The 27,290-nt window shown below is 39.3% G+C and overlaps 1 protein-coding gene across 5 annotated transcripts in view; it reads left to right on the plus strand.

Moving 5' to 3' along the window:
- MSANTD1 (Myb/SANT DNA binding domain containing 1) overlaps window positions 1-26,257 on the plus strand; it is a 44,437-nt gene extending 18,180 nt beyond the window's left edge. For 2 of the 5 annotated variants that reach the window (XM_027643033.1, XM_027643037.1), the window contains exons 2-4: window positions 7,213-7,477; window positions 16,859-17,143; window positions 25,216-26,257. In XM_027643033.1, coding sequence (XP_027498834.1) covers window positions 7,213-7,477; window positions 16,859-17,143; window positions 25,216-25,456 — 791 coding nt within the window. In that variant the 3' untranslated portion in view covers window positions 25,457-26,257. Of the gene's footprint in view, window positions 1-6,706; window positions 6,794-6,846; window positions 7,095-7,188; window positions 7,478-16,858; window positions 17,144-25,215 lie in introns of those variants that run through there. The other 3 variants (XM_027643036.1, XM_027643034.1, XM_027643035.1) reach the window with 3 other exon arrangements.
- Window positions 26,258-27,290: the final 1,033 nt, after the last annotated feature.

A 27,290-nucleotide genomic window follows, 5' to 3' on the forward strand; every position in this document is an offset into this window, starting at 1 on the left:
AGTGCCAGACGTTTGGGCAGTGATTATTTTTACCTTCTGGACACAAGGGATTCTTTTTCCCCTCTTCAATATGCTAAGCTATGGTCTGTAGCATGAGTGTCTGTGTTTCTGCTAAACTTAAAAAAATACAAAGTAATTAAAAAAAAATTCTTAGTATTGTAAATTTTAATCTAATCACTATCGACATACAAGTCCATACCTGGTTTCTCCAAACAGTGAATTCTTTGGGTTCCTGCAGTCCATGAGCTCCTTCTTCTAAAACCCCACAAAATTCCAGCTCTCTCCCTTGTCTGCTAATGCTTCCTGATCTGACCACAAAAACTGCTGAAGCCTCATTTCCCAGCTTGTCTGCATTCACCTCGCTGTCTCTTGCCATCCTCTCTCCAACTGAATGTCTGTACAAAGCTGGCTTCCATGGTTACTACTAAAATAGGCAAAGGAGATATTTTTGGTCAGAATTTGCCAGTTCAGCAAGATCAAAATGCTTTTGGGAAATGTTCTGATTACAGTGAAATTCAAGCAGGATGTTGTCTTGCAAAATGAAATAAAAAACCCCTCCAGCTTCTTTGAGGTCACCCGCACCTTCTTGGACTATCGTCCTGGGCTGCCCAGTGCCCCACTCCACCATCAGGAAAACCTGTCATTCAGACAGCCCTGTGGCAGGGCTTTTGTGTGAAAACATTTGTTTTTCTTGTTCTTTTTGTTCTAAGTGTTGTCATATCAAAATCTTCTCTGCCCCACATCAGCCAGGGTGCCTTCTCCTCAGCCAGCCTCCTCCAGAGCACCCATTTCTGTTGTCGGACTTGTTTGCAGGTATTATTTATTTTAGACATCCATAAAAGCTATTCAACCATGCCATGTCTTTTGCTCAGTAATGTGTTGCTGTCACTTGTCCCTTCTGGTCTCTCCTGTTTGTTTCCCTTGTGGCATGCCCCAGTTTAGTTGCAGACCTTCTGAGGAAAGAGACTGTCCTTTTTTTATGTATCTCGACACACCTACTATACTTAGCCTGAATAATTTTTTTTTCATTCTGTGTTTGCAATAGGACCTCCTGCAGTTTGGGTAGCTTTGGCTTTCCTTTACAAATGCTGCTGTATTGTTAAACTTCCCTCCCAGGTCCTAGGACAGCATGAGCTGTGTCTGTGTACAGTGCTACAACACTGACCTCATGGCTCTGTGTTCACAACAACTTTATGGTTTTCTGTAGATTCTGAGCCTTTACAAACCCACATAACTCCAGCAGCCAAGGAAACTGGCAGACTGAATGGTGCATGGACCTTATCGGAGTTCCTAAGACCAGCTACAGTGCCTGTGAGGTGCTTCCCTACCTCAGGGTGAGCTCCTCATTTCTAGCACTCTCCTCAGCACAACAGTTTCACTGCCATGTTGGTTTAATGAAGGAGAAAAGAAGGCAACTTCTCCTCTGTGATCACCTGTCCCTGCCTACCTTCTCTGGCCAAGATTTTCAGAAGTAGTGGAAGAGTGTTTCCTCTCCCATAAAGTATCTCATAGAGTATTTCTTGTCTCATAGAGAATCACAGTATCATAGAGGATCCTGAGTTGGAAGGGATCCACAAGGATCGAGACCAACTCCTGTCTCTGCACAGGACCACCCCAAGAGTCACACCATGTGTCTGAGAGCATTGTCCAAATGTTTCTTGAACTCTGTCTCACTTGGTGCTCTGACCACTTCCCTGGGGAGCTTGTTCCAGTGCCCAACCAGCCTCTAGATGAAGAACCTGTTCCTAATATTCAACTTAAACCTCCCCTGACACAACTTCACACCATTCCCTCGTGTTCTGTCATTGGTGAAGAGATCAGTGCCTGCTCTTCCACTTCCTCTCATGAGGATGTTCACTTCAGTGAAGTCTTCCCTCAGTCTCCTCTTTTCCAGGCTGCACAGACCAAGTATCCTAAGCCGCTCCTCATACAGCTTCCCCTCAAGGCCCTTCACCATCCTTGTTGCCCTCCTTTGGGCACTCTCTAATATCTTAATATCCTTCGTATATTTTGATGCCCAAAACTGCCACAATATTCATGGTGAGGCCACCCCAGTGCAGAGCAGAGTGGGACAATCCCCCCTGACCCAGCTGGTAATGCTTTGCCTGATGCCTCCCAGGACAGGGTTGGCCCTCCTGGCTGCCAGGGCACTGCTGACTCATATTTAACTTCCCTTTGGCCAGGACTCTCAAGTCCCTTTCCACAGCTCTGCTCTCCAGCATCTCATTCCCCAGTCTGTCCGTACTGCATTGCATTTAACCATCTTTGCAAATTGCAGTGGGCAGCCATCAGAGACACTAAACCCATCATCTTCTGTGAGAAAGTGGGCGTTTTACCCCAGTGGATAGCAAAATGTGGGGCAGGAGACAGCCTCCCAACACATGCAGCTTTTTTAAACTTAAAACATAGTATCCCACTGCAATGCAAGCTCCAAATGCTTTGTTTTTAGACAAACACATACATACTAGTACACCCTTTTAAGAAGAGTTACCAAGGTGTGTCTACACTGAAATGGCCAGAGGATGAACACGTTCTCTTCAGTCACTATCCAGTTTCAAGATTTGTTGTTGCCCCCATGTTACACTCCTGGTGGGCCAGACTGGAGGGTTGTAAGGAGCAGTGACCAGTCTCTGGTTTGGACGATCTTGCTTTCAGCAGCTTGCCCCAAACACAGAAGGGTGAAAGCAGCTTTTTTTGTTTGTTTGTTTGTTTTGTTTTTTTAGTTATATGTATTTAAGACATTACAAAATGTTCTGCTGAGATACTTATGCGTTTTAGAGTTGGACCTGTGCCTTCAAGGGGTGACACATCTGATGACCCTTCAGAGGGGGCCTCCTCCTCCTAGTGTCACAGCTCCAAGGTGCTGCCTGAAAGGGTGTTTGCTGCCAGTTAGCCTCAAGACTTTCCTGAACCAAAGCTAATGTGCTTCCGTTTCTGAAATCGAGAAAGGCAGTGATCTGTGTGTCAGCAGCCCTATCTACAGCTCCCGTGTGGGTTTCAGACATGGAAGTACATTTAGGAGAAGTTGCAGAAATTTCTTGTATCCTAATGGAATAAATTCTGATTTGCCAAGAAGCATCTGTCTGACTTCTACCACAGTCCTCATCAGCAGGATCGGACATGCTCTTCTGTAACCACAGTGTAATTGCTCACAGTTTGTGGGTTGGGCTCTGGTGATTGACTAGAGCTGTTATTTCCCTGCAAACAGAAGGGAAAACACCATTCCCTAAAACCTGGCTTAAGGAAGTTTTGTTTGGCATGTATTAGCCCATACTTGCAAAGCTGAAGGCTGTATACAGGGTTGGTTAGCACAGATCACCTGAAGTGTAGTCAACAGATGTGTTAGGATTAATGGAGTTGTTTGAACTCTGTGATAACATTTATAGGAAAAGTTCATTAGATCCACATCTGCAAATTATAAAACCTTCTACCCTGTTTGGGGTTTGTTATCTATAGAGATCATTGTGAAAGATGGAACAGCTGTGAGAGCTATTATTCAAGCTGATATATAACAATTGCAAAAAAAGGTAGGGTGTTTAGACAGATGATATGAAGAACAGATTTGCAACAGGATCATTAAATTCATGTTCCTTAGCTCTCAGGAGCAGGTGTGAATTGAAAGGAAAGGCACAAGTGAGATCCTTAAGCCCACTAAGATTGGTGTTCATAAGAACATCTTCTGGATTTGTCATGGCAGCGCTCATCAGAGGAGGAACTGGGGCGAGCAGGAGGGTGAAGAAGACAGCTTTCTCCTGCAGAGGAAAGTAATCTACAGGTGTACTCAGTAGCTCTGTTATGTACATCATTGGTTTCCAAGACCTAAACATTCTTATTTTATTGATGAGAACAGTTAGAGCTCCAGTTGCTTGCAGGGTATTTGGTTTCAGACTGGTCCTTGGTCTTGAGGAAGCTGGTGCTGGAGGACTGTGCCATCAGCAGAGATATCAGAGTGGAGTTGATGAGGGATATCAGTGCCTTTGGTCCGGCTGAGTTGCAGCTTGTCATGCCAGCAGTTACTCTGGGTTTGGTGACCAGCCAGTCGTTGAGGTAGATGACAAATCTTGACTGGCCTCTAGCTTGAGAGGGGCAAGAAGCAGCTGAGTGCTAATTGACTTTCTCCCAATGCTCCCATCTTGGAAAGGGACAGCTCTTGCTGCTGCAGGGCTGCTCTTCCTGTAAGGGTTTGCTGGTCCTGTCTTAGCTGTTTGTCCCAACTCAGGGACCAGGAACTGCACACTTTTACAGAACACCATCAGAGAGAGGCACAGCCCGGAGATGTGTCTTTTCTGTCCCCTGGCTCTAGTGAAGACTGCAGGGATTATCTGGGGATAAAAGAAACTTCTCTTGCTTTCAGCTCTGTATAGGAAAACAGTCACTTTTATCAACCACTTGGCACGTGTGCTTCAGCGAGGTAGAGGAGGCATGCGGGGTCTCCATAATTAATATCAATTATTTTCCCAGAGGAGGGGATAAAACCTGAGTCCTTGAAACTTAGATTCCCTTCTGGTGCTGAGAGGAGGGGAATAAGGGAGGTATTATTAGAAAGCATTTCTTTTATTTAACAGATGTTAAATAGCACTATACCACTATATCAATCTGTCAAGTATACTAATAGAAAACAGGGTATAGAAAAGTTGAGATGTGAATTTCACAGGGAAACAACTGCCCCCTTCCTGAAGGATCCTGGCTTTGGGTCTGGGGGCCAGTGTGAAGCACAAGGAGCAGCCGCACATATGCCAGGCACATGTGGTTGGAGAGGGGAAGGAATAGTTGTGGACTACAACAAAAAGAACTTGTTGCAGCTGGAAAGGTTTTCACCCACCCTGTCCTGGTTGTTGCAGTTGAAACTGGATTAAAAATATCTTTAAAGCAGGGATCACATGTATCTCTTGGTTTTTACAATGTGTGTGTATCATGCTATGGGTTTCAGTGGTGTTAATCAGCATTTTCAGAACCTTGGTGGATTAAAGTCTGGAGGAGAAAAACAAACCTTTACTGGATTATTAAAGGTTGAGAAGCAAGCCTGGCTTTGCAGTAGCATGCATTGGTCCCAAGTCAGACCCAGAGCGATGGTATTTTCTTCTCGAACACTGTGTTGGTTCCTTAAACTTGCCCTGGTGATCCCCAGCCACTGGCTCAGTTTGGTACGGTTTTATTAACATAGCTGCCTGGAGCCCAAGGTTAAGTGATGAGAATTTCAAAACAAAACAATAAATTAATAAAATGAATGTGTCATCAGCTGATCCTCTTCTGACCACCATCTGTCCCCTGATCATGTGATGTCTCCCAGCTGGCCACCCAAGAGACAAACCGTGCAAGATCATCATCACAACATATGCTGCTATTTACACATTTTTAAAGGTAATAGTTGCTAGGCTGTCATATTAGTAGTTAAAAGCAGTTATTTGGAAGCTAGGGGATTTTTTTTTTATTTCTCTCTCTCTCTTTATTTTTTTTTCCTTAGGAAGGCAGTGACTCAGCAGGTATATTTCTGACAGAGACGTATTCAGGGTTGTATCAGTGGAAGTTCCTATGTACAGTTTATGTGATTCCCCCCACCATCCCCTTTCCTTATTCTGTGGTATGCTATTGTGCCTCTTGTAATAAACAGTAGAATAAATAAAATAGAAAGAAGGCAATGATACTACAAATATCACTAGTGTACCTTTAAGGAACATTATTTGCTCCCTTTGCCATCTCTAGGATGCAAACCAAGCTGTGCATTTTTAAACTATTGTTAAGATCAAGGATGTGGTTATGAGAAGACTTACAATTTATAGGATACTTAAGCATTAAGGATTGAGGCACAGAACATTTCCTGGGGATTAACGACTGACTGGGTGAGCCTCAGGCCATTAACCCCTGCCTGCCATTAATCTTCAGGAAATGCCCTGCAGTGAGGTCGTTATTGCTGTTATATGCTGAAACAGAAAAATAATAATAAGAAAGGTCCGTGGTTTATTTATTTATATTTTACATAACACGATTCAATTGAGACTGTAGGAAATGCACATCTTTATCTGGTTGTACTGCTGGAATTAATGCAGTTCCTGCATCTCCCTCATTTGTGAAAGATTATTGTCAGATTGCAGGAGTGTAAGAGTGGCAGGATTTGGCCCACTGCTCGCATTTAGTACAATGAATAAGCGGTTCTTCTCTGGTATAACTGCTGGCAGAATTTAGCCCTATATAAAACCCAGCTCAAAATGCTTGTTTTACAGCAAAGCAATTTATTCGCAGTTCTAAGCATCTCACAGCCTTTTTTTAACTCATTGAATAATCCTTTTAGGTTGCCCATAAAGCAGGTGAAATGCTTCTGCTGCAGTCCTAAGGCAGAACACAGGCTGCATAAATAGCATCTAAATTACTAGGAATACAAAATACACATACAGTAATACATACCTACAAAGGCAAATTCATACTGACAGGACTGCAGTGTGTGCTTATCAGCAGCAAAACATCTCAGGGAAAAAAGTGGCTTTATATTGAAATTTTATATACATTTCTCTCTATATTTAAACACTTAAATACTATTTTGTGCATGGTCTAAAACCCAGATGCAGGCTCCTTTTTAATGAGCCTGCCTGCTTAAACATTTATTAGCTTAGAGATGTATAGTTTTCATAAAGCTGGCTGATTCTTTTTGCAGAATATCTTTGCAAAAAAAAAAGCTTTTTTTTTTTTGTGTACATGGCCTCAGTCCTTGCAACCTCCTAGAGAGTCTGTCAAGGCGCAACTTAAAAGCTCGTTCAGGCGACCATGACCCCCTGCTAGCAGATTGTCTGCCTAAAAGGTAAGGGAAAGCTAAAAAAGAAGTAGAAACTTAAAAGTAGCTTCTCAAAGGCTGCATAGATCTTTTTTTTGTTAAACCTAAAGTGTTTAAAAGCTTTAATATTGATGGCCTGTCAACTTTGTCCTGATTCTTTGGCTTTCAGTTAAAAGGTTTTTGTTGTTGTAGCTTATGCAGTTGCTCTGTTGCTATGGAAACGTGACATCAAAATGACGTTTCTCTGTTTAAAAGCTTTTAACTAAATTCCTGCCTGTCAGATGTAGGCCCCATTTTGTGCACTCAAGCTTCAAGCTGTTGCAAAAAGGTTTCATATGTTCTGTTGTCATTCAAATTCTTTATCCACATATGCATGTCTTGCACTACAAAAAACCTAAACTAAAAACTCAATCTATATTAAGTGTCCTCTTTTAAAACCCTTTTAGGTCAGTCAGCAATGGCTGCAGCAGAAATTCCCAGTTACATTGTCTCTTCTCAGACTGAGAAACACAGGAGGGCCAGGAACTGGACTGATGCAGAAATGAGAGGTTTAATGCTGGTTTGGGAAGAATTTTTTGATGAGCTGAAACAAACTAAAAGGAATGCCAAAGTTTATGAGAAAATGGCTAACAAACTCTTTGAAATGACTGGAGAAATTCGCCACGGAGAGGAAATAAAGATAAAAATTACAAATATGACATTCCAGTACAGGTAAGCTTCAGTTCATTCTTTTTATTTTAAGAGATTTTAGCAGGGACGGCGCAGTGATTTTTGCCTTTCAGAAAGAAGTCTCCTAGAGGAAATCTGTCGATAAAAGATTAAAGATTGTTCATATCGCTTTTAAAATTCTCTCTTGCCAATGGTGTTACGTCATTGTTAATTTTTCCCCCCATTTCATGTCAAACTCTGGGACAACTTTGTTTCTTTAAAATTAGCTGGCGTTGTTATGATGCAGAGGGATGGAAATGTATTTAGTGGGGAAAAGAGATTTATTTTTTTTTTTTGCTCTTTGCTGAGGGGACTGATTGTGTTAGCTTGGAAGCCAGTTCCTTGCAGGGAAACTCCTGCAGTTTGAAGTGGCCACTGAGAATCGGAATTGCAAGGCAAAGTTAAAAAAAAAACTAGAAGAGAATAATGTTTGGGGGGGGCTGATGCTCCTAGATTTTGGTCTCGTGAGTTGAAGGGTTACACTTCATGGGGCCAAGAATAATTGAATGTCTTATTACTGAGTGACACACATTGCTATAATTATAAGCAGCAGCAGTGAAAGAACTATTATATCTGCAGAGAGAGAATCAATGTGCACCGTCAATACTGCTCCAAAGGAGTCGGGGGGAGGGCGGAGGTGTCTACAAGGGGATGATAAAGAACAGGCAGGCAGGCAGGAGGGGAAGTTGGCTTCAGAAAATGCGAGGCATTTGTGCATTTGTTGTATGCAGGAAGAAAAATAATTAGAACTTAACAGAAATATTTCCATATATTTTTTCTTTTTTTTTTTTTATTAAATTCTTATCTCTGTGAGGCACAAACTGCCTGATACTGGAAATCCTGAGTGGTGATTTGAGCTATGTGCTTGTAATGCAAGAAAATCAAATATGTGACTCTTTTATTTAATCTCTCCTCAAAGCTCATATTAATAATAAAAAAGGTTATTACAGCAGGCAACCATGTTAAAACTGCTCGCTTTTCTGTAAGGCACCCTTACTGTATTTAATGCAGAGACTGCTCATCAAATAGAAAACTAGGGAAAATCTTGTAAACCCCTTAACTTTGAATGTCCTTCTACATTTCTGTGATTCACAAGCATAATGTTTAACATCATTTGCCATAATATTAAACCTGATGTTTTGTAGCAAATGCTGATGTCTCCAAAATGTTTTACTAACCCTGCTGTAATCCTTACAGTTTTCTTCACTCAGACTGTAGCCGAGAAAGCTGGAAGTAAGCTAAATTTTTGCCCAGCATCACCCCAGCAAGTCGGGAGTTGCTGGCTACCAGGCTTTTGCTTAGTCTGCTAAATCTGCAGTCCTCCCTGCTGAGAAATACATCTCGCGGCACTGAGATTTTACAGGTGTCTAGCAACACCGCACGATATTTAAGTGCCGTAATTGCCAAGTGGAATAGGTTATTTCTGTCAGCCTTTGTTCTAAATTTTCAGTGTTGTCATCAATTAGAGAGTCTCTTTTTTTTTTTTTTTCTAATGAATGTTTTTACTTTAAAGTTGCACTGGGGGAAGGGGAGAAATAAGATCACTCACATACATGCACTCTGTGTGCGTGCGAGAAACTGCACTTTAAAAAAATACCCTTCTATTTTGGTGAACTTCTAAGATTGCTTCTGTTGCATGTTGTCACGCTGCTTTTCTATTTTGCAGTGCATTGCAGCTCCCTGCTTATTGATTGAGATGCTAATTTTGGAGAGTTAGAAAACTGCCTTGAGCTGTCAGAGTGCTGTTTCATTTTGTACTCTTGAATATGAAATGCATCTTTTTGTTGTTTGTTCAAAACCTGTGTGTTTTGCATTCAAGGTGAGGTGGTACAGAGAACAGGGACAACCAAAAGCTATGACTTACAATATCTGTTTCTCTGGGTAATTTTTGGTGCTGTGTGAGGATAGTGAACGTTGTGATGAAACTGTAAATGATGTGAGTGGCCACTGAGTGCTGGCTTTGCTGTAAGGCAGCTGAGTTTTAAGCCATGTTTTGTTGCCTGCAGGTCAGTTGAGGAAGATGCTTTACCTCACTGTATTTCTGGGCATCATCGCTGCACTGTGGCATAAGCTGGAAAAGAAGATCCTGAGAGTAGGAAAATGCTCTATTTTGAGATATTACTTTGTAATGATTATGTAGGGTTAGTAAGTGTGACATGGGAGAACGTAGCACCAGTAGCAGGAATTAGGGGGGTGCTCTGCACCTGAGTGCTTATTTCTTCCCATCACTTCAGGGTCCTTTACTTTTTTAGGCAGCTGTTCACAGCACTGCAAAGGTGGAGTGGTCTCTAGTCCACCTTTGACAGCCAGAAATGAACTGCATTAGAATATTTAATCAGATCATATTATTATTTTTGTACCACAATTTCATAAAGGAACATAAAATGCTGTCCTACAAATTGCTACACATACCTATATGAATGGATACCTATATGTATATTTTTTCTATAAAAGGAAAAGCAGTCCTTGAATATTTCTACTAATCTTTTTAACCAAATTCAGTTTTAAAAGTGTTATCACTGGCATGTCTTATCCTGGGACATCTCTTGAAACAGGTATTATTGGTGCTTTCTATTTTGAGGATCCCATGGCATTTCAAGAGGCAGTTCAGAAAATACTGTTTTATTCATTCTGCTCAGTGAAAGCCTTTCGTTATTGTGCAGAAGGTGTCAAAGTCATACAAACATATGAACAAGCAGAGGAGGAGCCTTTCTTATCCAGTAATTATTGCAGTTGCTGCAGCTAATGCAACTATGTACATGCCTACGGTGGCAGGAGGCTCAGAATTTGCTCCCAGCCCAAGTATTCACCCTGGTTCTGGGTGTGTTTGGATCCTGTGTGGGATTTTGCACTGCCACATGGTTAGTTCAGGTGTAGTTCAGTGCATGTGAGCATCTCTCTGGAAAGCAATTTTAGGGTGAACACATCCCATTCCTCCACATCTGAGGTGAAAACATTATTCAGATGTTAAAATGCCATATAGAAATCTATTTTATCTCATTATCTCCTCCTTGAATTCTTGTGTTTATTGCTGACTGCCCTATATTTCAGTGAGGTGACAAGAAAACAAGAAGTTGCTCAGAAAACACAGGCTGAGCTGTGGAAAGCTTTCTTTATAAAGAGAAATGGGAAAGTTTGTGAAGACAAAGAAATATAAAGAAGTTTTAGAGGTGCATAAAAATGTACACTACTATTTTTCAGAATGTAAAGCAGATATTTTTTTGCCATAATACAAGAAGTTATTTATTAGAATTGCAAGGCAAGAAATGTAAAACTAGTTAGTCATATAAATTTGTATTGCACTGCATAATAAGCATGTGGAACTCATTACCACTGAAAATCATTGACACCAAGAGAGCAGCAGGTTGTTTTATTATTATTTTTAGTAAAAATTAGATTTATTAAATAAAAATGCAGGTGTTGTTTATCTTCCAGTTAGGTAGGGTTATAAAAGACAACAGGTTTCAGGATATTACTAGCTGTTGATGGAAAAATAATCATGTGTTTTTATGGGTGAATATGCCCCCAAAAGCTGTCTGTCAAAATCATTCTTGAAGTATTTAGCACTGACCTTTGTCAGAAGTGAGGCAGCAAGATGATGGGCTGATCTGGCAGCAGTTCCTGTTTTCCTCTGCATGACTGTAGTCCAAGTGCATTTGGAGGAAACTGTTCAGGGAAAAATATACCGTGACCTGAAATAATTCTTACTGGAGTCTCAGTATATTAAGGGACCATTTCATCCACCGTGCAAATTGACTGGATGGAAAATACTGCACAGCCCCATAGGTGGAAGGAAATTTTTTTTTTTGCAGGTGCATTTGAATAAAATTCTGCTTTTAGGCATTGCTGTAAAATCTGAAATATCTGCTGTGGATAGATCATCCACAAGGTTTTTAATGTTTCATTTCAAAGACACCTGTGCAGTGAGCTGCATGAACCTCCTATTTATCCATCTTGGAAGGAGGAAGGGCTGAGTCAAGCTTCCTGGATTTCAAAGTTAAGCTTTCTGATGCTCTGGTCATCAAAAGTTTTGCTGAGATTAGCATGGCAGCTCTTGCAGTTTAGCATCACACAGAGTATGTGCCAGATTCTTTTGTTATGTAGCCAGCTTGGGGCTATCAGCTCATATGAACTTGTAATTAGTCCTTCTAAAAGAAAGCCCTGTCCTGTCACCACTAATATGCTGATCTTACTGTGTAACAGTGCACTGATTCTGCTGTTAGAATATTGGCACTGACACAATATCCACTGGCTTACAAAAAGGGAGCAGGGCTTGTACAGCTTGCACAGTGGTCCACAGTTTTGACTGATTCCTTCTGATGTTTAAAAATAAGAACTGTGTGAATGCGAATTTATTATTTTAAAAAAATCACCCTCCCCAAAGCCTAGAAAACAGGATGCAGCTGTTGCTCTTTGATTTGAATCACAGTCAATTAATGTTAATGATTGGTAAATTCGAATCAGTCTCATGATTTGAATAAAAGAGTAGTCTAATTTTTTATTTCCATGTGTACATGACAGCAATTAAACATTGTTGCTTGTGTAACCCGTTGCTATACTCTGTAACCTTAAGCAACTAGAATATTTGACCTCTGTTACAGAAAATGATAAAATATAAGTGTAGCCAAATTACTGCATAAAGCTGAATTTGAATATTTTACAGTCTTTCTCTTTAATTTCAATAATTTATAGCAAATGCACAACTTAATACTGTACTTTCATACATCTTTCCCTTCCTCACCATTCATTGGTTCATGAACAGTTGCTATTTATTATTTATTTTGAAAGCTTTTCCTAGAAACCCCAGGAGATGGATCTTGTGTCCATTCCTTGAGGCAAGTAGTAATATCAAATACTGCAATAATAATAAAAAAGCAATACTGTTTTGAGCAAAGCCTAGAAAAAGAGGCAAGCTATATATTGCTTGCTTTTTGCTGACTAAATAATGATGATTTAAAAAAGTTCTGTAGAACATAATATGATAATTTTATTTTAGAAAGTGGATTAATAGGCACAGAGAATAAAGCCTGCAGAAAGGTCAATGGCAGCACAAATGACTCAGTTGTCTCAGTCCATTCAGCAGAACAATTTGGCAGTAGGATCTCAAAGTCCATTGATTTATTCACTTATCTGGAATAAGACAAGCAACCACCTTTCAAATTACTGGGTTGGCATGCCTTATATATTTGTCTGCTGGAAATCTGACTTTGTTCCCTGATTTTTTGGAGAGCAGAGTCGCCTCTGCTCTCAGCTAGATTTTAATAGAGCCTCATGAAAGAGCAACAGGTCTAGATAAACCCAGTGTGAAGTTGTTTCTCAGGCTCTGCTGACTTTCCCGCTTACCCCTGTTTCTTACCTAATTTTTCTGCCTGCCTTGCTCACTCAGGCAGCTATTTGCCCAATTTCAGAGTGCACATCTTGCTCTCTCATTTCTGGACTATTGCATTCTAGCCTTCATATTGTACTGTTTCTTTTTAACATCTTCATGTTACATTATAACAAACAAACAACCCAGCTTGCATCTTTTGGAACCAGCTAAGATTGCTGTGATGAGTTATGGTAATGACTGACAGCAGTAAATAAATTTTACACTTCAGTTTTGCCAGGGTTATGCTTACCTCAATGCAGGCAAAAGCTCTCAGTTGTCTCACTAGGTTTTCTGAACTTCTGGTAGTTGAAAAAAAAAAAATTAAATCAGTAAACCCTGAAACTTGATATTAATTTTACAAAGTTAGTTATTTGATTTTGATTTACCAGAAAGCTAAACCATGACCACTATTCCAGTGAATGTTCTCCCTATTTATCTCCACCTGCAGCGTTTCTGCTTTTTTTCCAAAGGACTGACACTCTCTTCCCCTTTATCTTCTCATCTCTCTATCTGTTTCATCCTTTTTACTTTATGTAGGAGCCAGACTCCATACAGGTAGATGATTGCTGCTGGTGGTACTTTTAAGCTAACACAGTTCTCTTGCCTAACTCCTAGTAGTGATCCCTTTTATTTAGCTCGGAATTATGGTAAGCAGTCAGAAGTAGAAGAGTTAGTATCCACTCAATGCACTGAGAGCCAGAGAAATACCTGGGTTTATATAGCTGCAACTCTACAGCTCTATGGGCTGATAATAAACAGCAGCTTTTCCTTCAAAATCATCATAGTTCTGAAAAAAATAGGGTCTGGGTGCAGAAAACCCCAAGATAATGACCTACTCAGGCAAAATACCTACTCTTGAAAACCCCCTGCCATGGGCAGGGTCACGTTCCACTAGACTGTGCTGCTCAAAGCCCCATCCAACCTAGCCTTGGACACTGCCAGGGATGGAGCATCCACAGCTTATGTGTGCAATCTGTTTTCTCTACCCTTTTAAAGTTTAAAACCATTACCCTTTGTCCTATTATAACAGGCCCTGCTAAATAGGTTCTCCCCATCTTTCCTGTAGGCCCCCTTTAGCCACAATAAGGTCTTCCTGGAGCCTTCTCTTCTCCAGGCTGCAGAACCTCAGCTCTCTCAGCCTGTCTCTGTGGTAGAGGTGCTCTAGCTCCTCCGAGCACTTTTGTGGCTCTCCAGATGGGGTTTCACAAGAGCAGAGTAGAGGGGCAGAATCACCTCCCTCAACCTGCTGCCCACGCTGCTTTTGTTGTAGCCCAGGATAATGGTTGGCTTTGTGGGCTACAAGTGCACATTGCCAAGTCATGTCCATCGTTTCATCCACCAGCACCCCCAAATCCTTCCCTGTAGGGCTACTCTCAATCCCTTCATTCCTCAGCCTGTATTGATATTGGGGGTTGACTCGAAAATCACCATGAGGGTGGCTGGTTCAGTGAAAGCAGATGAAAGTAATAAGGCTGAGGATACTCAGTATCTTCTTTACTTCAGGGTTCACTGCCCAGGTTTCCCTGTCAGATGTGCCTGGGGCAGGGTCAGTGGAAGTATCAGTAGTAGAAAAAGACTGAGTTGGGAATCATCTCTGAAAGTTTTGTGAAGATTTAGGGAGGTCCCTGGGGACTGGAGGAAGGCTGTTGAATCTTCAAAAAGGGCAGGAACAGGAATTAAAAGTCGATCATCTCCCCTTAAACTCCTAGGAAGATCATAGAGCAAGCTGCCTTGTAAGCAATTTCCAGTCACTTAAAGGAGAAGGTGGTGGCTGGAAGTAGTCAGAATGGATTTACTAGGAGGGAATCACATCTGACTGACCTGCTTGCCTCCTGTGATTAAAAGACTAGATCTATGGATGAGGGTAGAGCAAAGTGTGTTGTGTAGCTTGACAGCAGAAACCTTTTTGATGCGATCTCCAAGAACATTGTTTTGTCCAAGCTGGGATGTTATACTCCACATGGAAGTACTACCAGCTGGGTGGAAAACTGGCTCAGTCTCTGGGCACAAAGAGTAGTTGTTATTGGCTTGTAAACTGCCTTGAGGCTATTGCCAAGTGTAGGACTGCAGGGGTTTTATACTGGGACGGATCAAACCATGTCCCGTGACATCTCGATGCAGCTGGTGGCCTTGGCAGTGCACGGCTGAGCTGTGCTCACGTGTGGCCTTTGCCATCTCACCTGTGGGGATGCTGAGCATGAGTGATGTGTGATGTGGATGCACTACACTCAGCAGCTGGGGATGGTAATGTTTTAAGCAGCAGAGCTTGAATACATTGGGGAGTTCAACACAGCCAAACGAATGTGCCACGTAGACAGACTTGGCTAGTAGCTTATAGTGGTTTAATTGATATATTTTTTCATGTAAATAGCCTAAATAATTGAACTAAAAATAATCAATATCAATTGATGGTTGTTGTCAGCCCTCTATTTAGCTATTTTCTATCTGTGCTAAATGGATATGCATGTATTTGTAGGCTGTGCTAGATATTCTCTGACTATGAAATTGCAGCAGTAGGTTGTGAAACATGTATGAAATTAAAATTTTGCATGCATAGAGGGCATAAAAGTATGGATGGCTGTGAGGCTTTGCTATGCAGGACTATGATGTGCATTTCTAAATAGCTGGAAAAGCTCATCAGACCTTGCAAGGACAAGGAAAAAGAATCCCTAAATGGCTTTAAAATCTAAGCAAATCTTTCCAACTTCTTTTCTCACTAGTGGATTTCCCCTTACTCTAGGCTGAGAGCTGTTTAAAAGGAAGAACTTCAAGTTCTCACTTTTAAGTTGGCACCAGTTTTATTATGTTTACATGTTATTTAATTCCCATGCAGGACCAGTGTGGGCAGGATGGATTCTGAGAAGAAAAAATCTGAAAGGCTTCAAGAAAGGGGGGCTGGGCCAGGTGTCCAGGGATAGTTTTATCCTTTTTTTTTTTTTTTCCTGCAAATGGAAACCTCTTGCTATCTGTGAGAATCAGATTTGATGCAGCTTTTTGTTAATTTGAATGAAATCTGGTTTATGAAAATGGAGCATTTGTCACTGGTCTTGCCTTTCCTGTTGTGTTCCCTTTCTGCATTTTGAGTAACAAGATCCCAACTGGGAAAGGCAAATTAAAAGAAAGTTTGGGATTCTAGCTGGGCACTGGAGCTTCTTTGAGATGTAAAATTCATCTATACACCTCAGTTTTATATTTCTCAGTAAAACGAAATAAAACCCAAATAAAATAACAATGGGTACCAAGTGGGATAGCAGTGAAATTTCTGTGAGGACTGAATAATAGATCTCATAGTAAAATGCATGTGAAAAGACAAGGTCATGGCTGACAGTCCATTCACTGTAATGCTTTTATTTATGCTATTTCTAATGTGTTATTAACTGTTTTTGCTCATATTTTGTTTTGCCTTTTTTTTTTTTGTAAATTAGTGAAATTCTGTGCTTCTGCCTACACTGATCTTTATTCTGTAACAAATGAACAGACATCTACATCTCATGGTTATTACTGGGATGTTTACCAAGGCAATTCAGAATTTTTAGGAAATATTAAGAAAAGTATATGAATTATATTTATAGCCACTTGTATTCAATATGGAAAACAAATATTAATTCTTCAAAGAATGGAAGGACAGGGCTGCCCACAGTTTGGTAAAGGCTGTGATGTGTTGCCTACTCTAGTTGTCAGGGACTGTTGTCAGATTAGTTAAGCCTGGTGTTCTGTAAGGGGAAGAAAAATTATTCAACCACCAACATAGTCCTGTTTCCATTAGAAGTTGTAATGTTCTTTATTTGTATTCAATTTAATTTGGGGTTTACGTGTAACTTTTAATCACAGGTCAAACCGAGGAAAAGAACCTGAAAAGCTTCATTGGAGATTAAAAAAGTGTCTAATTTTATTCTCATTAAAAGCATTCAGTTTGAGTCCTAAATGTGACCAAAACAAATATTTTGAGATAGGTCTCTGTGAAAAGTACTTTTATAGGAAAACAAGCTTTAATGTTGTGTGCCTTTTTCTTGCAGGAAATTAAAATGCATGACTGATAGTGAAACTGTTGCACCTGACTGGCCTTACTACAAAACCATTGATAGGATCTTATCCAAAGTGACAGACCACAGCGATGTGAAAATGCATGAAAATCAACAACCAGGTCCTTCTACATCACAGACAGAGGCTTCTCAGTCTCCATCAGCTAAGTCTACACCGCTGTATTTGCCATATAACCAGTTTACATATGAAGGAAGGGAAGAATGCTTTGAAGATGAACATTCAGAAAGCTCATCAAGCTTACTTTCATACAAGCTGAGGTAGCATCTATTTTCCGCCCTTTCTTGTATTTTACAGAATGAACCAGATCTGCCCTGTAAAGGGGACACCCTCACACATTTTTCTCTGACAGCTCTTGTGTTTCTTCTGTAAATCATGAATGACATCTGTTCTCCAGTATCAGCCATTTTGTTGAATTAGGAAATTTTCTTTATTTATTTATGAGAGACTGAAAGGGAGTAGGAGAACTGGGCAAAAAGTTGTATATTATTGCCAAAATTCAGCATGCATGTCATGGCTCACATCAGGTAGAGTGTTTATAATAGGAGTACAGGCATGTTCAAGAGAGTCCTGTGGTGCAGTCAGAGATATAACATACTGCTTACATGATTTTTGGCTTGCTCTGGTCTTGCTTTTGATATTGCTATGAAATTTCTCTGGCTTCAGTTATTATTGAGATGGTGAAAAGATGCAAACTAAATATTTCTGTGGACACTGAAAAGCTATTTATGCAGTTTGAAAGTACATAGCAATGTTTTAAATACAGTTGAGAATGTCATTTTTTTAAAAAGTAAATGCCAGTTTGAGATGCAAACATGTTTCCTTTTTTGATATGACTGGAGTTCTCTGGAAGGCAGAGTTTTAACAAAAGGCAGAGTTGTACTCCTGACACAGATTTTAGACTTTCTGGTCTCATTTTTCATCCAGAGTGGTGTGAAATAAGAGTTGATTGCAGTTTTCTGGCAGTAAAAAAGTTGATCCTAGAGATCCTTATCACGAGGCTGTGGGGCTTTAACTGTAACAGTAAAATTACCTGTCAGTCATGCAACTCTGAAGATGTTGAGCTGGAAGAAGAACCAACCTAACAAGTTTGAATTATTGTTTCCAGACCCCATCTTGGATGTATAAATTCATTCAATCATTCAAGCAAATAGTCCTTGAATAGCTGATTATTTTTTAAAACTTTTTTTTGGCAACTGCCTGTTTATTAGGGTGTGTATTTCTTGAACTGTAGCAACCCTTTTGTTCACAAAAAAAGATTTTTTTCATCCTAGTTTACTATAAGTAGTTGATAATCCTGGTACACAAACTCACTTGACTTTAGAATTTGCAAACTCCAAAGTCACATTTCAGATGCAATAACTTTATTCCCAATTAACTATTTGATTCACAATAACATTAAATAATATGTAATTAGAAGGTTACTTTTCCACAGATGTGGTAGAGTTTACCCACTAGACTATTTAAGAATGCAGGCATACTCTCACAGTCTCTACTATAAAAAAAAATTTGTGCAATATAATATTGTGCATCTTATTTAACAACAAGATATGGACACATTCACAAGTTAAAATACAGCTCCACTGTGTTTAAAAAAAGAAAAAGTTGAGCAGCAGATACCACTTGAGAGATCAGTGTAATGTTTCAGGTGAGCATCATGATCAGATTAAAAACTAGAACGCAGTTGTGATAAAGGGACATGTATCTGGCAGGAAAAAGAATGTTATTCCAATAGTCAAAGGAGGTTGGAAAACCTTGTCCAGATTGTCCAAAATGAGAGAAGAGTAGGGAACCCTTTCTTGACCAGAAGGCAATACAGGAGTTGCTAATGATATCAGATGGGTTAAAATCACTTAGAGTTGCCATGGTAAGACAAGGAAGTTAATTGTTTTAGACTTACTAATGGAAAATTATGAACTGAAAAGCAATTTTCAGCCTAAGCAATTAGTGTGTCATCCTGTATTTAAAAAATACTTTGAAATAGCCAACAAGAGAGCAAAGAATTACCATATAAAATTTGGGTCTGTCTTGGCTTTTTTCGTAAATGCCCTTTCCTCTAAACACACAAAAGGAACTGAAGACAATACTGGGATTTGAAATTAAAAGACATTTTAGGTCCTCAATTTCCCTCTCTATTTTTGTGCTTAATGGCTGTGTAGAACAATTACTTTGAAAAATATTTTGAAAAATATACACACAAATCTATATGTAAAATATAGATGTGTTTTACAGCTGTATATTTTACAAGTTACACTATGGGATTTTTTTTTTTTCAGTAATAAAAATCCTAATGTTATGACAACAACAGGTAGTGAAAAAACCCTTCAAACAGTAGTTTTAAGTCAACTTTTAAACTTCTGAAAACTTTCCTGTAATTCCTTTAAAATCTCCAACACAGCTTTTGAGTGCCAGCTTTGTGTTTTGCACAGTATCCTTGAACATAGCAGGAGGCTACTTGGCTATATAAATTTTAACTTAAAAAAAATATTTCAATGTAATGTTTAGCTTTCATGATAGAGAAAAATGTCAAGTTTTATTCTTCAATCAGGCTAAAAATAGTTGAAACTGGTTTTCTTTGCATTTTGTTTGAGTTTGGGACCTTCTTACAAAACCCAAATTTTGCTAGTTAATACAATTAATGTGGGATAAAATTAATTTTAATTTTTCTTTCAATTTGCAGATGAGAAAAACATCTGGAATCCCTATATCTCTTTAATGGGGTGCCTGCTATTTTATTAGCATTGTTCTAACACTGCTCTTGGGCTTCAACAAAGCTCATATTATACTGCATAAAACATCTGACAATAATAGATTTATTCTATTATGGCCGTATAATATAATGCCATGTAGTGGAGTCTTGCACTGTAGCTTAAACTTTTAAAATCCAAACTCCTGACACCATTATAAATGATGTTTTATGTAATTGAAAACAGTGTTTTTTCACCCTGTGGACTAATTTTCATTGTTAAAGTAATGGCAGAATATAATTATGCAGGCTGTGAATGTGGTTCAGACTTCATCTGTTCTTCCATTTCTATTGCACTGAAAATGGGGGTGAAAGAGCTACTTTCATAGATTAAAAGACCATAATATACCCACCATATCATCTAGTCTTACTTCTTGATAGATACCATTTGAATTTGGTTACTCTGGTGTGGAGCCCAGAAATGTTATGGAGAGAGAGGGTTCTGTGACATCCTTCCCTTAGCAGGGGACAACTGCACTCAAGAGCCCCATGCCTCTGCTGTCCTCCACTTCTTTGTTTCTATGATTTGTTTGAGTCTTGGAAATGTTTTATTGGATATCCAGTCTGGATCTGATAAATTCTGAAGATGGAGAATTCACTCTTCCCTTGCTTCCAGTGATAAGTAAACCCTTGTTTGAACCAGTCCCTTGTTTCTAATGCAAATTTAGTGAATGAAACTGTCAGATGTTGCTTCTATTTACCTTTCTTTTCACTATATTGGAGATCTTTTCAGTATTTTTTTGCTTTTTGCCTCAGAGTAGTTGTGTACCATGATCGCACTGGCTTTGGTATTCTTTAATTTTTAAATATAGATTAAGTGATTTGGTACGGAAGGTTTACACATGGAGAAAGAGTAAGAATTGGTAACATAAATTAACCAACATATGAATTAAAAGAAATGCATTAAAACCTGGTGATCATGCTAATTCTGGAAAAAGCAGTTTTGGCAAAGCCTTTAATATTTCTGAAATTATGCCATGGCTATTTAAATCTGAATGGGCATAATCTACAGAGAAGTTTGAGCTTTAGGCTATGCACATTATGTAGTACATCTTAACTCATTATGCAGACTTGTTATCATAGCAAGGTGCTTTGCCCAGGCTCCAAGCCATTTCTGTGGTTCTTTTCTATGCTTTACTTCAAGGATGAGCCTTGTTAATTCCTAGATGCATTTGGCTGTGTTTGAATGAGCTTAGTTTACCAGAAGATCCAGGTTGCCTGATCCTTGGTCCTTATACTCTGAAGATCTTTGTGCCATCTCCAATATTAATATTGCTTATTTCCAGATCATTGTTAATTATTTTTCCTAAAGATATGGGTTATGAAGGTCTGCTCAGGTTTGTACATAGCTAAAAAAGTGCAAACAAGCAGGAAACAGCTGTTAGATGTTGAAAGCCATAAATTCCAAAATCTGATTGTACTGGAGACCCATTTGCCATGAGGTAGTAAGAAAGGAAGGAGTAAGAAAGGAAGTATTCTTGTTATGGTTTTGTGGAGGTAATACATTTTGATAGATTACTCTTTGTATCCAACTCCTGCTTGATTAATTATTCACACACATCCCTGAACAAGTCCCATTGGATGAGTGTAAGCAATCAATCAAGGAACTTTTAATTGAACAGTGAATTAAATTGATATTAGATAGGTAGACAACAAATGCATTTCAGACTTGCCTGATATCTTGCCTGATTATATGTGGAGGTTTTGCTTTCTTCCCCCTTGTGTCCAATACACACTGTTCTTTCTGCTCAGTCGCCTACATGAGGTGGAACATTTTCTTTCCCTTGGTTGGCTTCCTTTGAACCCTGCCTCTCTGTTTCAGAGCCTAGCATGGAAATAGCTTCGTGAGTTTCTACTTGGACCATGATGCCTGTGCCAAAGCTCTTTCCTACTTTGTTCATGTGGCCAGGGGAATGCCAATGCCAACCTTTTGGAGGCTCCCTGACATAGATACTGGAACCCCAAGAGTATCAGGAGATTGTATTAGAGGTCCTTGGTTTTCTAGGCCCCTCTTTCCTCCAGATCTTGAAATTTACCTTCAGAGTCTAGGCTTGGCAAGGAGGGAGATGCTTCTTTGGCAGGGGGGCTGTGGATACTGTCACGAGCTCTCCTTCAGGAGCTATTCTGCAAGAGGAGAGGATTTTAAGTGCCAAGTCCTTACTATGAACTTGTGAGTGACCACAGAACCCTCTCCCTGACAGTCATTACAGCTGGAAAGAAAAGGAGATCAGGACTACCACCAAAGCCAAGGATTTCTGAAATAAGTATTTCTTTTCAATGAAGGCTGTCTAATTACCAAGTTGTGTTTGTTAATGGGAAACAAATAGAGAGAGTACTTCGGAGACCTTGATAAGAATCTTTGTTCTTTTGGGGGCACTCCTCTGTGCTGAAAGACGGTTTTGATCTAGCACTCATCAGTGAATACTTTCTTAGTTATTAACAGACTGAAGATACTGCTGACACAGTTCCCCAGGTAGCTGCCATCACCACCAGACATTTTGCTCCTCTTTTCTCTCTGGATCTGTGCAGGACAGTTACTGTCTTGGATGTATGGTGTTACATCTTACAGGTGTTGGATGGATCACATTTAACTGAAAAACAGGTAAAATCCTTTGCAGACTCTAGGAAAGTATGATTCAAAATTTTTTTTTTTTCTTTTGAAAATAAGACTTATTTTAATTTTTTCAATCTAACTCACTCATGGGGTCAATTAAAAACCAAACAGCAGCCACGAATGCCAAGAAATCCACACAATACTCCGTGCATCTCAGTACCATTGACAAGCCTCAGATTTTCTCTCTCATTCTTTATTAAGGACCATTCTTACGAGGGCTTACTTTGACAACACACAAGCCCTCTTGTGGCTCTAGGAGTGAGTTCCTACTTGTTTCAAGACAAGAGGTCTTGCCATAGCTACTTCGTACTACTGTGTTAGGGAAGAGGATAGAGATTCATCAGGTTTTCAACATTTAAACCCTCTGTGAAGACAAAAGGTGGCTTTGGCTAAAATAATATCATTTCAGAAAGGTTCTTGCTCTGCATACCAGAACTTGTGCACTCTTTGTGACCGTGAGTTCAGTGATGGGAACCTTGGAATAACAGATTCAGTGTTGTCCTTAGACACTTGCCTGACCTCTTTGAGAACTACATGTGAAATAATTCTGTCCCTTAGAGTTAATGAGGAGAAACAGAATTTGATGTCAGCCAAGACCTATCACAAGATTGGCTGTGATAATTTTGGTCATCAGCGGCAAGCTTGACTCACAGTTTGAGCAGAGCAGCATATATTTATTTTATGCACATTTTTTTGATGCCCGAAATCAAATATGCTATACAGAACCTGCAAAGGTGAGTTTATTTTGCATACCTTCCAAAGTTTTGTTTAGCGTAAAGATGATAGCTTCTCCTTTCCCTTAGCATCGCCGTAGCAGTATAATGTTGATGAAGTCCTTTGAGTTGTACAAGTAATTTCAAAGTCTCTGATAGTCTGAAAGCGAGTGGTCTTTTTTCACCCTTTTAGTTTACATTTATGAAGGAAGATTGTTGCTTGTTCTTGCCTGTGCAGAGGGGGGCAGCATATTCAAATGACTAAACAGTACTCAAAACAGTTTCCTTCAAGACCACTTCTAATTTTTTTTTCTCTAAGAATTTAATAGCATTTAATTTAATTACTTGTTTCTTTCCATAGACCTCACCCTTTCTGGGTCATTGCAGTCTTAAATGTCAAGGGGCCTGTGTCTTTTTCCTATATTTGTGTTAAGTCTTTCAGGTGCTTAGGATTGTTTATTTCTCTTGCTGAGAGATCTGAATGTCATAGTCACTGTTGCACAAAGCCTGTCAAGTAGGATAAGAACATGATTGAAATTATGATACAAATCTGCCACAGCTGAGTGACCTCCCCTCCACTACTGTTCTTCACATTAATAGAAACACATTCCTCAAGAGTTCAAGTTATCCTTATTCAAGGGTGTCTTAAAATGTGCAAGATGTTGACATGGCATACTAGTCACAATTGTGCCATCTTATTATTGCATTTCACTTAGAAAAGATACTGCATTTGGCAGAACACGACTGAGGTGGCTGTTTGTGTCAAGGAACTTCAAGACACATCATCAGATAACTTTGATGTTGGGAACTCCAGTCTGGAGTTACAAAAAGCCTGAATGAAGACATGGACTAGCACTTGAAGTTAGAAAAGAAGTTATCCACCTCTAACTGGAGGTTTCTTAGATGTGTACTATACTTACATATATTCCTTCTGCTTGCCTTTCTTCCTCCTTCATGTTTTAGCATGACTCTTTCTTAGATTACAGGTTAAGAGCAACAGATCTCTGTGTGTGTTCTCAGTTGTATGCAGTGTGGGCTGGTTTTCAGTCCATGTGTTGTTCAGTCACCCTAAGTTAGGACAGAAATGTGAACTATACACCTTGAAAGCATTGTCTTTATTGCACGTTTATCTCTCTTCCAAAACAGAAACTCAGAATGATACAGCATAGATGAGATTCTTAAAATATCCCCCAAATTCCACATGGCAGTTCTACATATTTCAGACGAGGATGTACAGTTTGATACACGCTTGTCTAACTTCTATAACCCGAGAGAGAGTTACTCTGCCACAGAAATGTCAACGTGACTGGGTACATAGACAGATTTGAATTCAACCATATGGTGTTTTGCACCCTCAGCTTCCTCAGCTGCTCCTCGTAAGACTTGTGCTCCAGACACTTCCCCAGCTCTATTGACCTTCTCTGGACATGCTCCAGCACCTCAATGTCTTTCTTGTCATGAGGGGCCAAAAAATGATCCCAGAATTTGAGGTGCCTCAGCAGTGCTGAGTACAGGGGGACAATCACTGCCCTGGTCTTTCTGGACACAATATTGGTGTCCTGGACACAATATTGGTGTCCTGGCCATACAATGGCCAGGATGCCATTGGCCTTGGCCACCTGGGCACATTGCCAGCTCATGTTCAGCTGGCTGTCAACCAGCACCCCTAGGTCTTTTTCCACCTTTTCCAACTTTTATGTTGTTTATAATGTTTTGTGATGAAATATTAAAAAAGAGCGGTCAGTGCAACTGCTGTATCTTGGTGCAAGGGCGAATTCCAAGACTAATATCCTGTAGTGGGACCAGACTTACTGATGCAATGCTTTAAAAAAACAAGCTGTAAGTTACCACCACACGTAACTGTGTAGCGCTTTTTCTCCATGGGATGGTTATTGCAGCTTTAAAATTGGAGTTTCAATGGCCACATAAGCCAAATGTCTCTCCCAATACAGTATATAAATTCAGTGTGTAAGAAATGTCAAGATTAAAAAAGGAAAAAAAAGCCTGGTATTCCACAGGGAAAATTCTTATTAAAAACAATGAGATGTAAAAACTTTTTCTTTGTATAATCTATAACACCATGCAATAATACTTACGTTTTGGCATGAACTTGAGAGGGAATTTATTGGAGAACGCAGGAGTTTAAAAATACAACTAGGTTGTAGCTTGGCCAAGAATGTGCTATAGAATTTTAGGTTCTAACTTTTTTCTTTTTAATATAAATATGAGTTTAATTGTTAAAAAATATTCACATTTCAGAGCTGAAGAAAGACCAGTTAAGAAAAGAAAAATGCAAAACTGCAGCTTCCAAAAGAAGAAGCTAAAATTAATGGAAGCCATGTTGGAAGAACAGAAGAAGTTGAGTAGAGCTATGGAAGAAACCTGCAGAGAAGTGCGCAGGATTCTGGATCAGCAAAACATCATTCAAGTTCAAAGCTTACAGTTACAGGAGAGAATGATGAATCTACTGGAGAAAATGATCTCCAAATCTAATGTGTAGTTTCGTTTGTGAATGCCTCTGAGATTACTATTGCTACTATAGATAACCCTTTATTGCACACCATATGTGTGTCTGTTGCTCTATTCCCAGGTTTTCCATGGAAATTAAAACCCTAGTGTAATCTTAGTTAAGCAAAAGAAGAGATAATGCAGGGCGAGAGCTATCCAGTATGATAAAATTAGTGCAATATATGCCTAAGTTGAATTATTTTTATACGGAAAGGTTAAGGGATGAATAGCTCGGGGAACTGAAGTACTGTTTATGCCTAGGTCAGGTATTGTTTTGCAAACAGTGGTGTTTATATTGCTTCACATCAAGGACTACAACTTGATCTGTTTTAGGAGAATGAAACAGTGCATTTCTAAACATGGTAATTGCACCTTGACTTTGCTGATGATTAAACCCTGTTTTGAAACATATGCCTGATTGTATAAGTGACCTATGGTTTTCGTGAAGAGCTAGTTGGGGCGATGAGGTACATCCTTTTAAACTCCATGCCTGATATGAATAGTACTCTAAAGTATTAGGGTAAAAATAATCTATTCAAATACATTTTTTGATATAAAAAGAAACCTCCCCAAACCACCTTACTATATACTGAATACTAAAATGTATAGAAGATACTTGAAGTTGCTTTTGATATTAAACGTTTAATTTTTTTCATTATTAACTGCAATCTGTTGACTTAAACAACCAGCAATGAAAACTCGCATTTATTCTCTATCACAAAAGAAAAAATATTGTACTGTGTGTATATACATATATAATGTCTATCAAATGAAATAAAAAAAAAGAAGAAACTTACTTATTGCTGGGCAGATAGTTTGCTTTGGGAGAGCAGAAAATACTGGGAGTGATAACCATGGTCAGAGGTTTACAATTATTAATTGCAGTGTAAAGATCTCCTATGCTGATGCCCAAAATATAGAGATGGAAGTCAAGAAGAACATTTAACACCTCAACAGCACTATTTGCTACTGGCACGGCTCCTGTGTGTGTTAAGATGTTTGAAGGGGGGTCTGTAAGGCAGATCGACATGGATGCACCACACGAGGGAGCCGAAGGCATAAAGGACTGTGTCTTGGGAGTTAAGATGAAGCACCAGCAAGTGTTTGGCTCTTCAGTGAAACAAGACATTAACCTTAAATTCAAAAATTCACTGGCTGAATTTCCTGTATACCATTTCTTATTGTGTTCTCCTTGAAAAACATATTTCTGCTGCATTTATTGTATAGGCAAGAGTGAAGGTTGGATTCAGGTATAGAAACTATAGAATTAGTACTAGGAACTCAGGCCATTTTCCATTCTTGCTATTCAGTAATGTCCCCTCTTGAAACTTTGCCTTTGAAGGTGTTTGCATTCTCCTGTATGATTTAATGTGTTGTTGCCTGTGCTAAGGTAAGCTAAACTATTTTAAATCCAGACACAACAAATTAATCTCTAATTATGCTTGCTGAACAGGATAAAGGTTATGCTCACCAACCAAATTAATAATACATGGAGATATTTCTTAGAAGATCCTGCAGGTATGAAGATTAAGAGTTATTAAATATCTAAGTGTGGCCCATTCCTACAGAGTTTAATTAACAATAATGGGATAAGGCAAATGTAGTAGAAAACTGAAATTGCACAAAATGGTGGCTGCTGAAGTATAAACAGAATAACTTTCCTTCACTGCACTTTTACTACAGTAATTGCATGATTAGAAAAGTGGCAAGTATCTGTTCTGATTCTGCAGAATAGTTTTATACATTTCAAATGTAGATCTGTCACAGATTCAGGTGAGCTGATGTATCCATGTTGTAGTGCTTCCTGACACTTTAATGTGTTTAGA

This window comes from Corapipo altera, unplaced genomic scaffold, assembly GCF_003945725.1.
Source record: "Corapipo altera isolate COAL_440 unplaced genomic scaffold, ASM394572v1 22, whole genome shotgun sequence".
NCBI lineage: Eukaryota > Metazoa > Chordata > Aves > Passeriformes > Pipridae > Corapipo > Corapipo altera.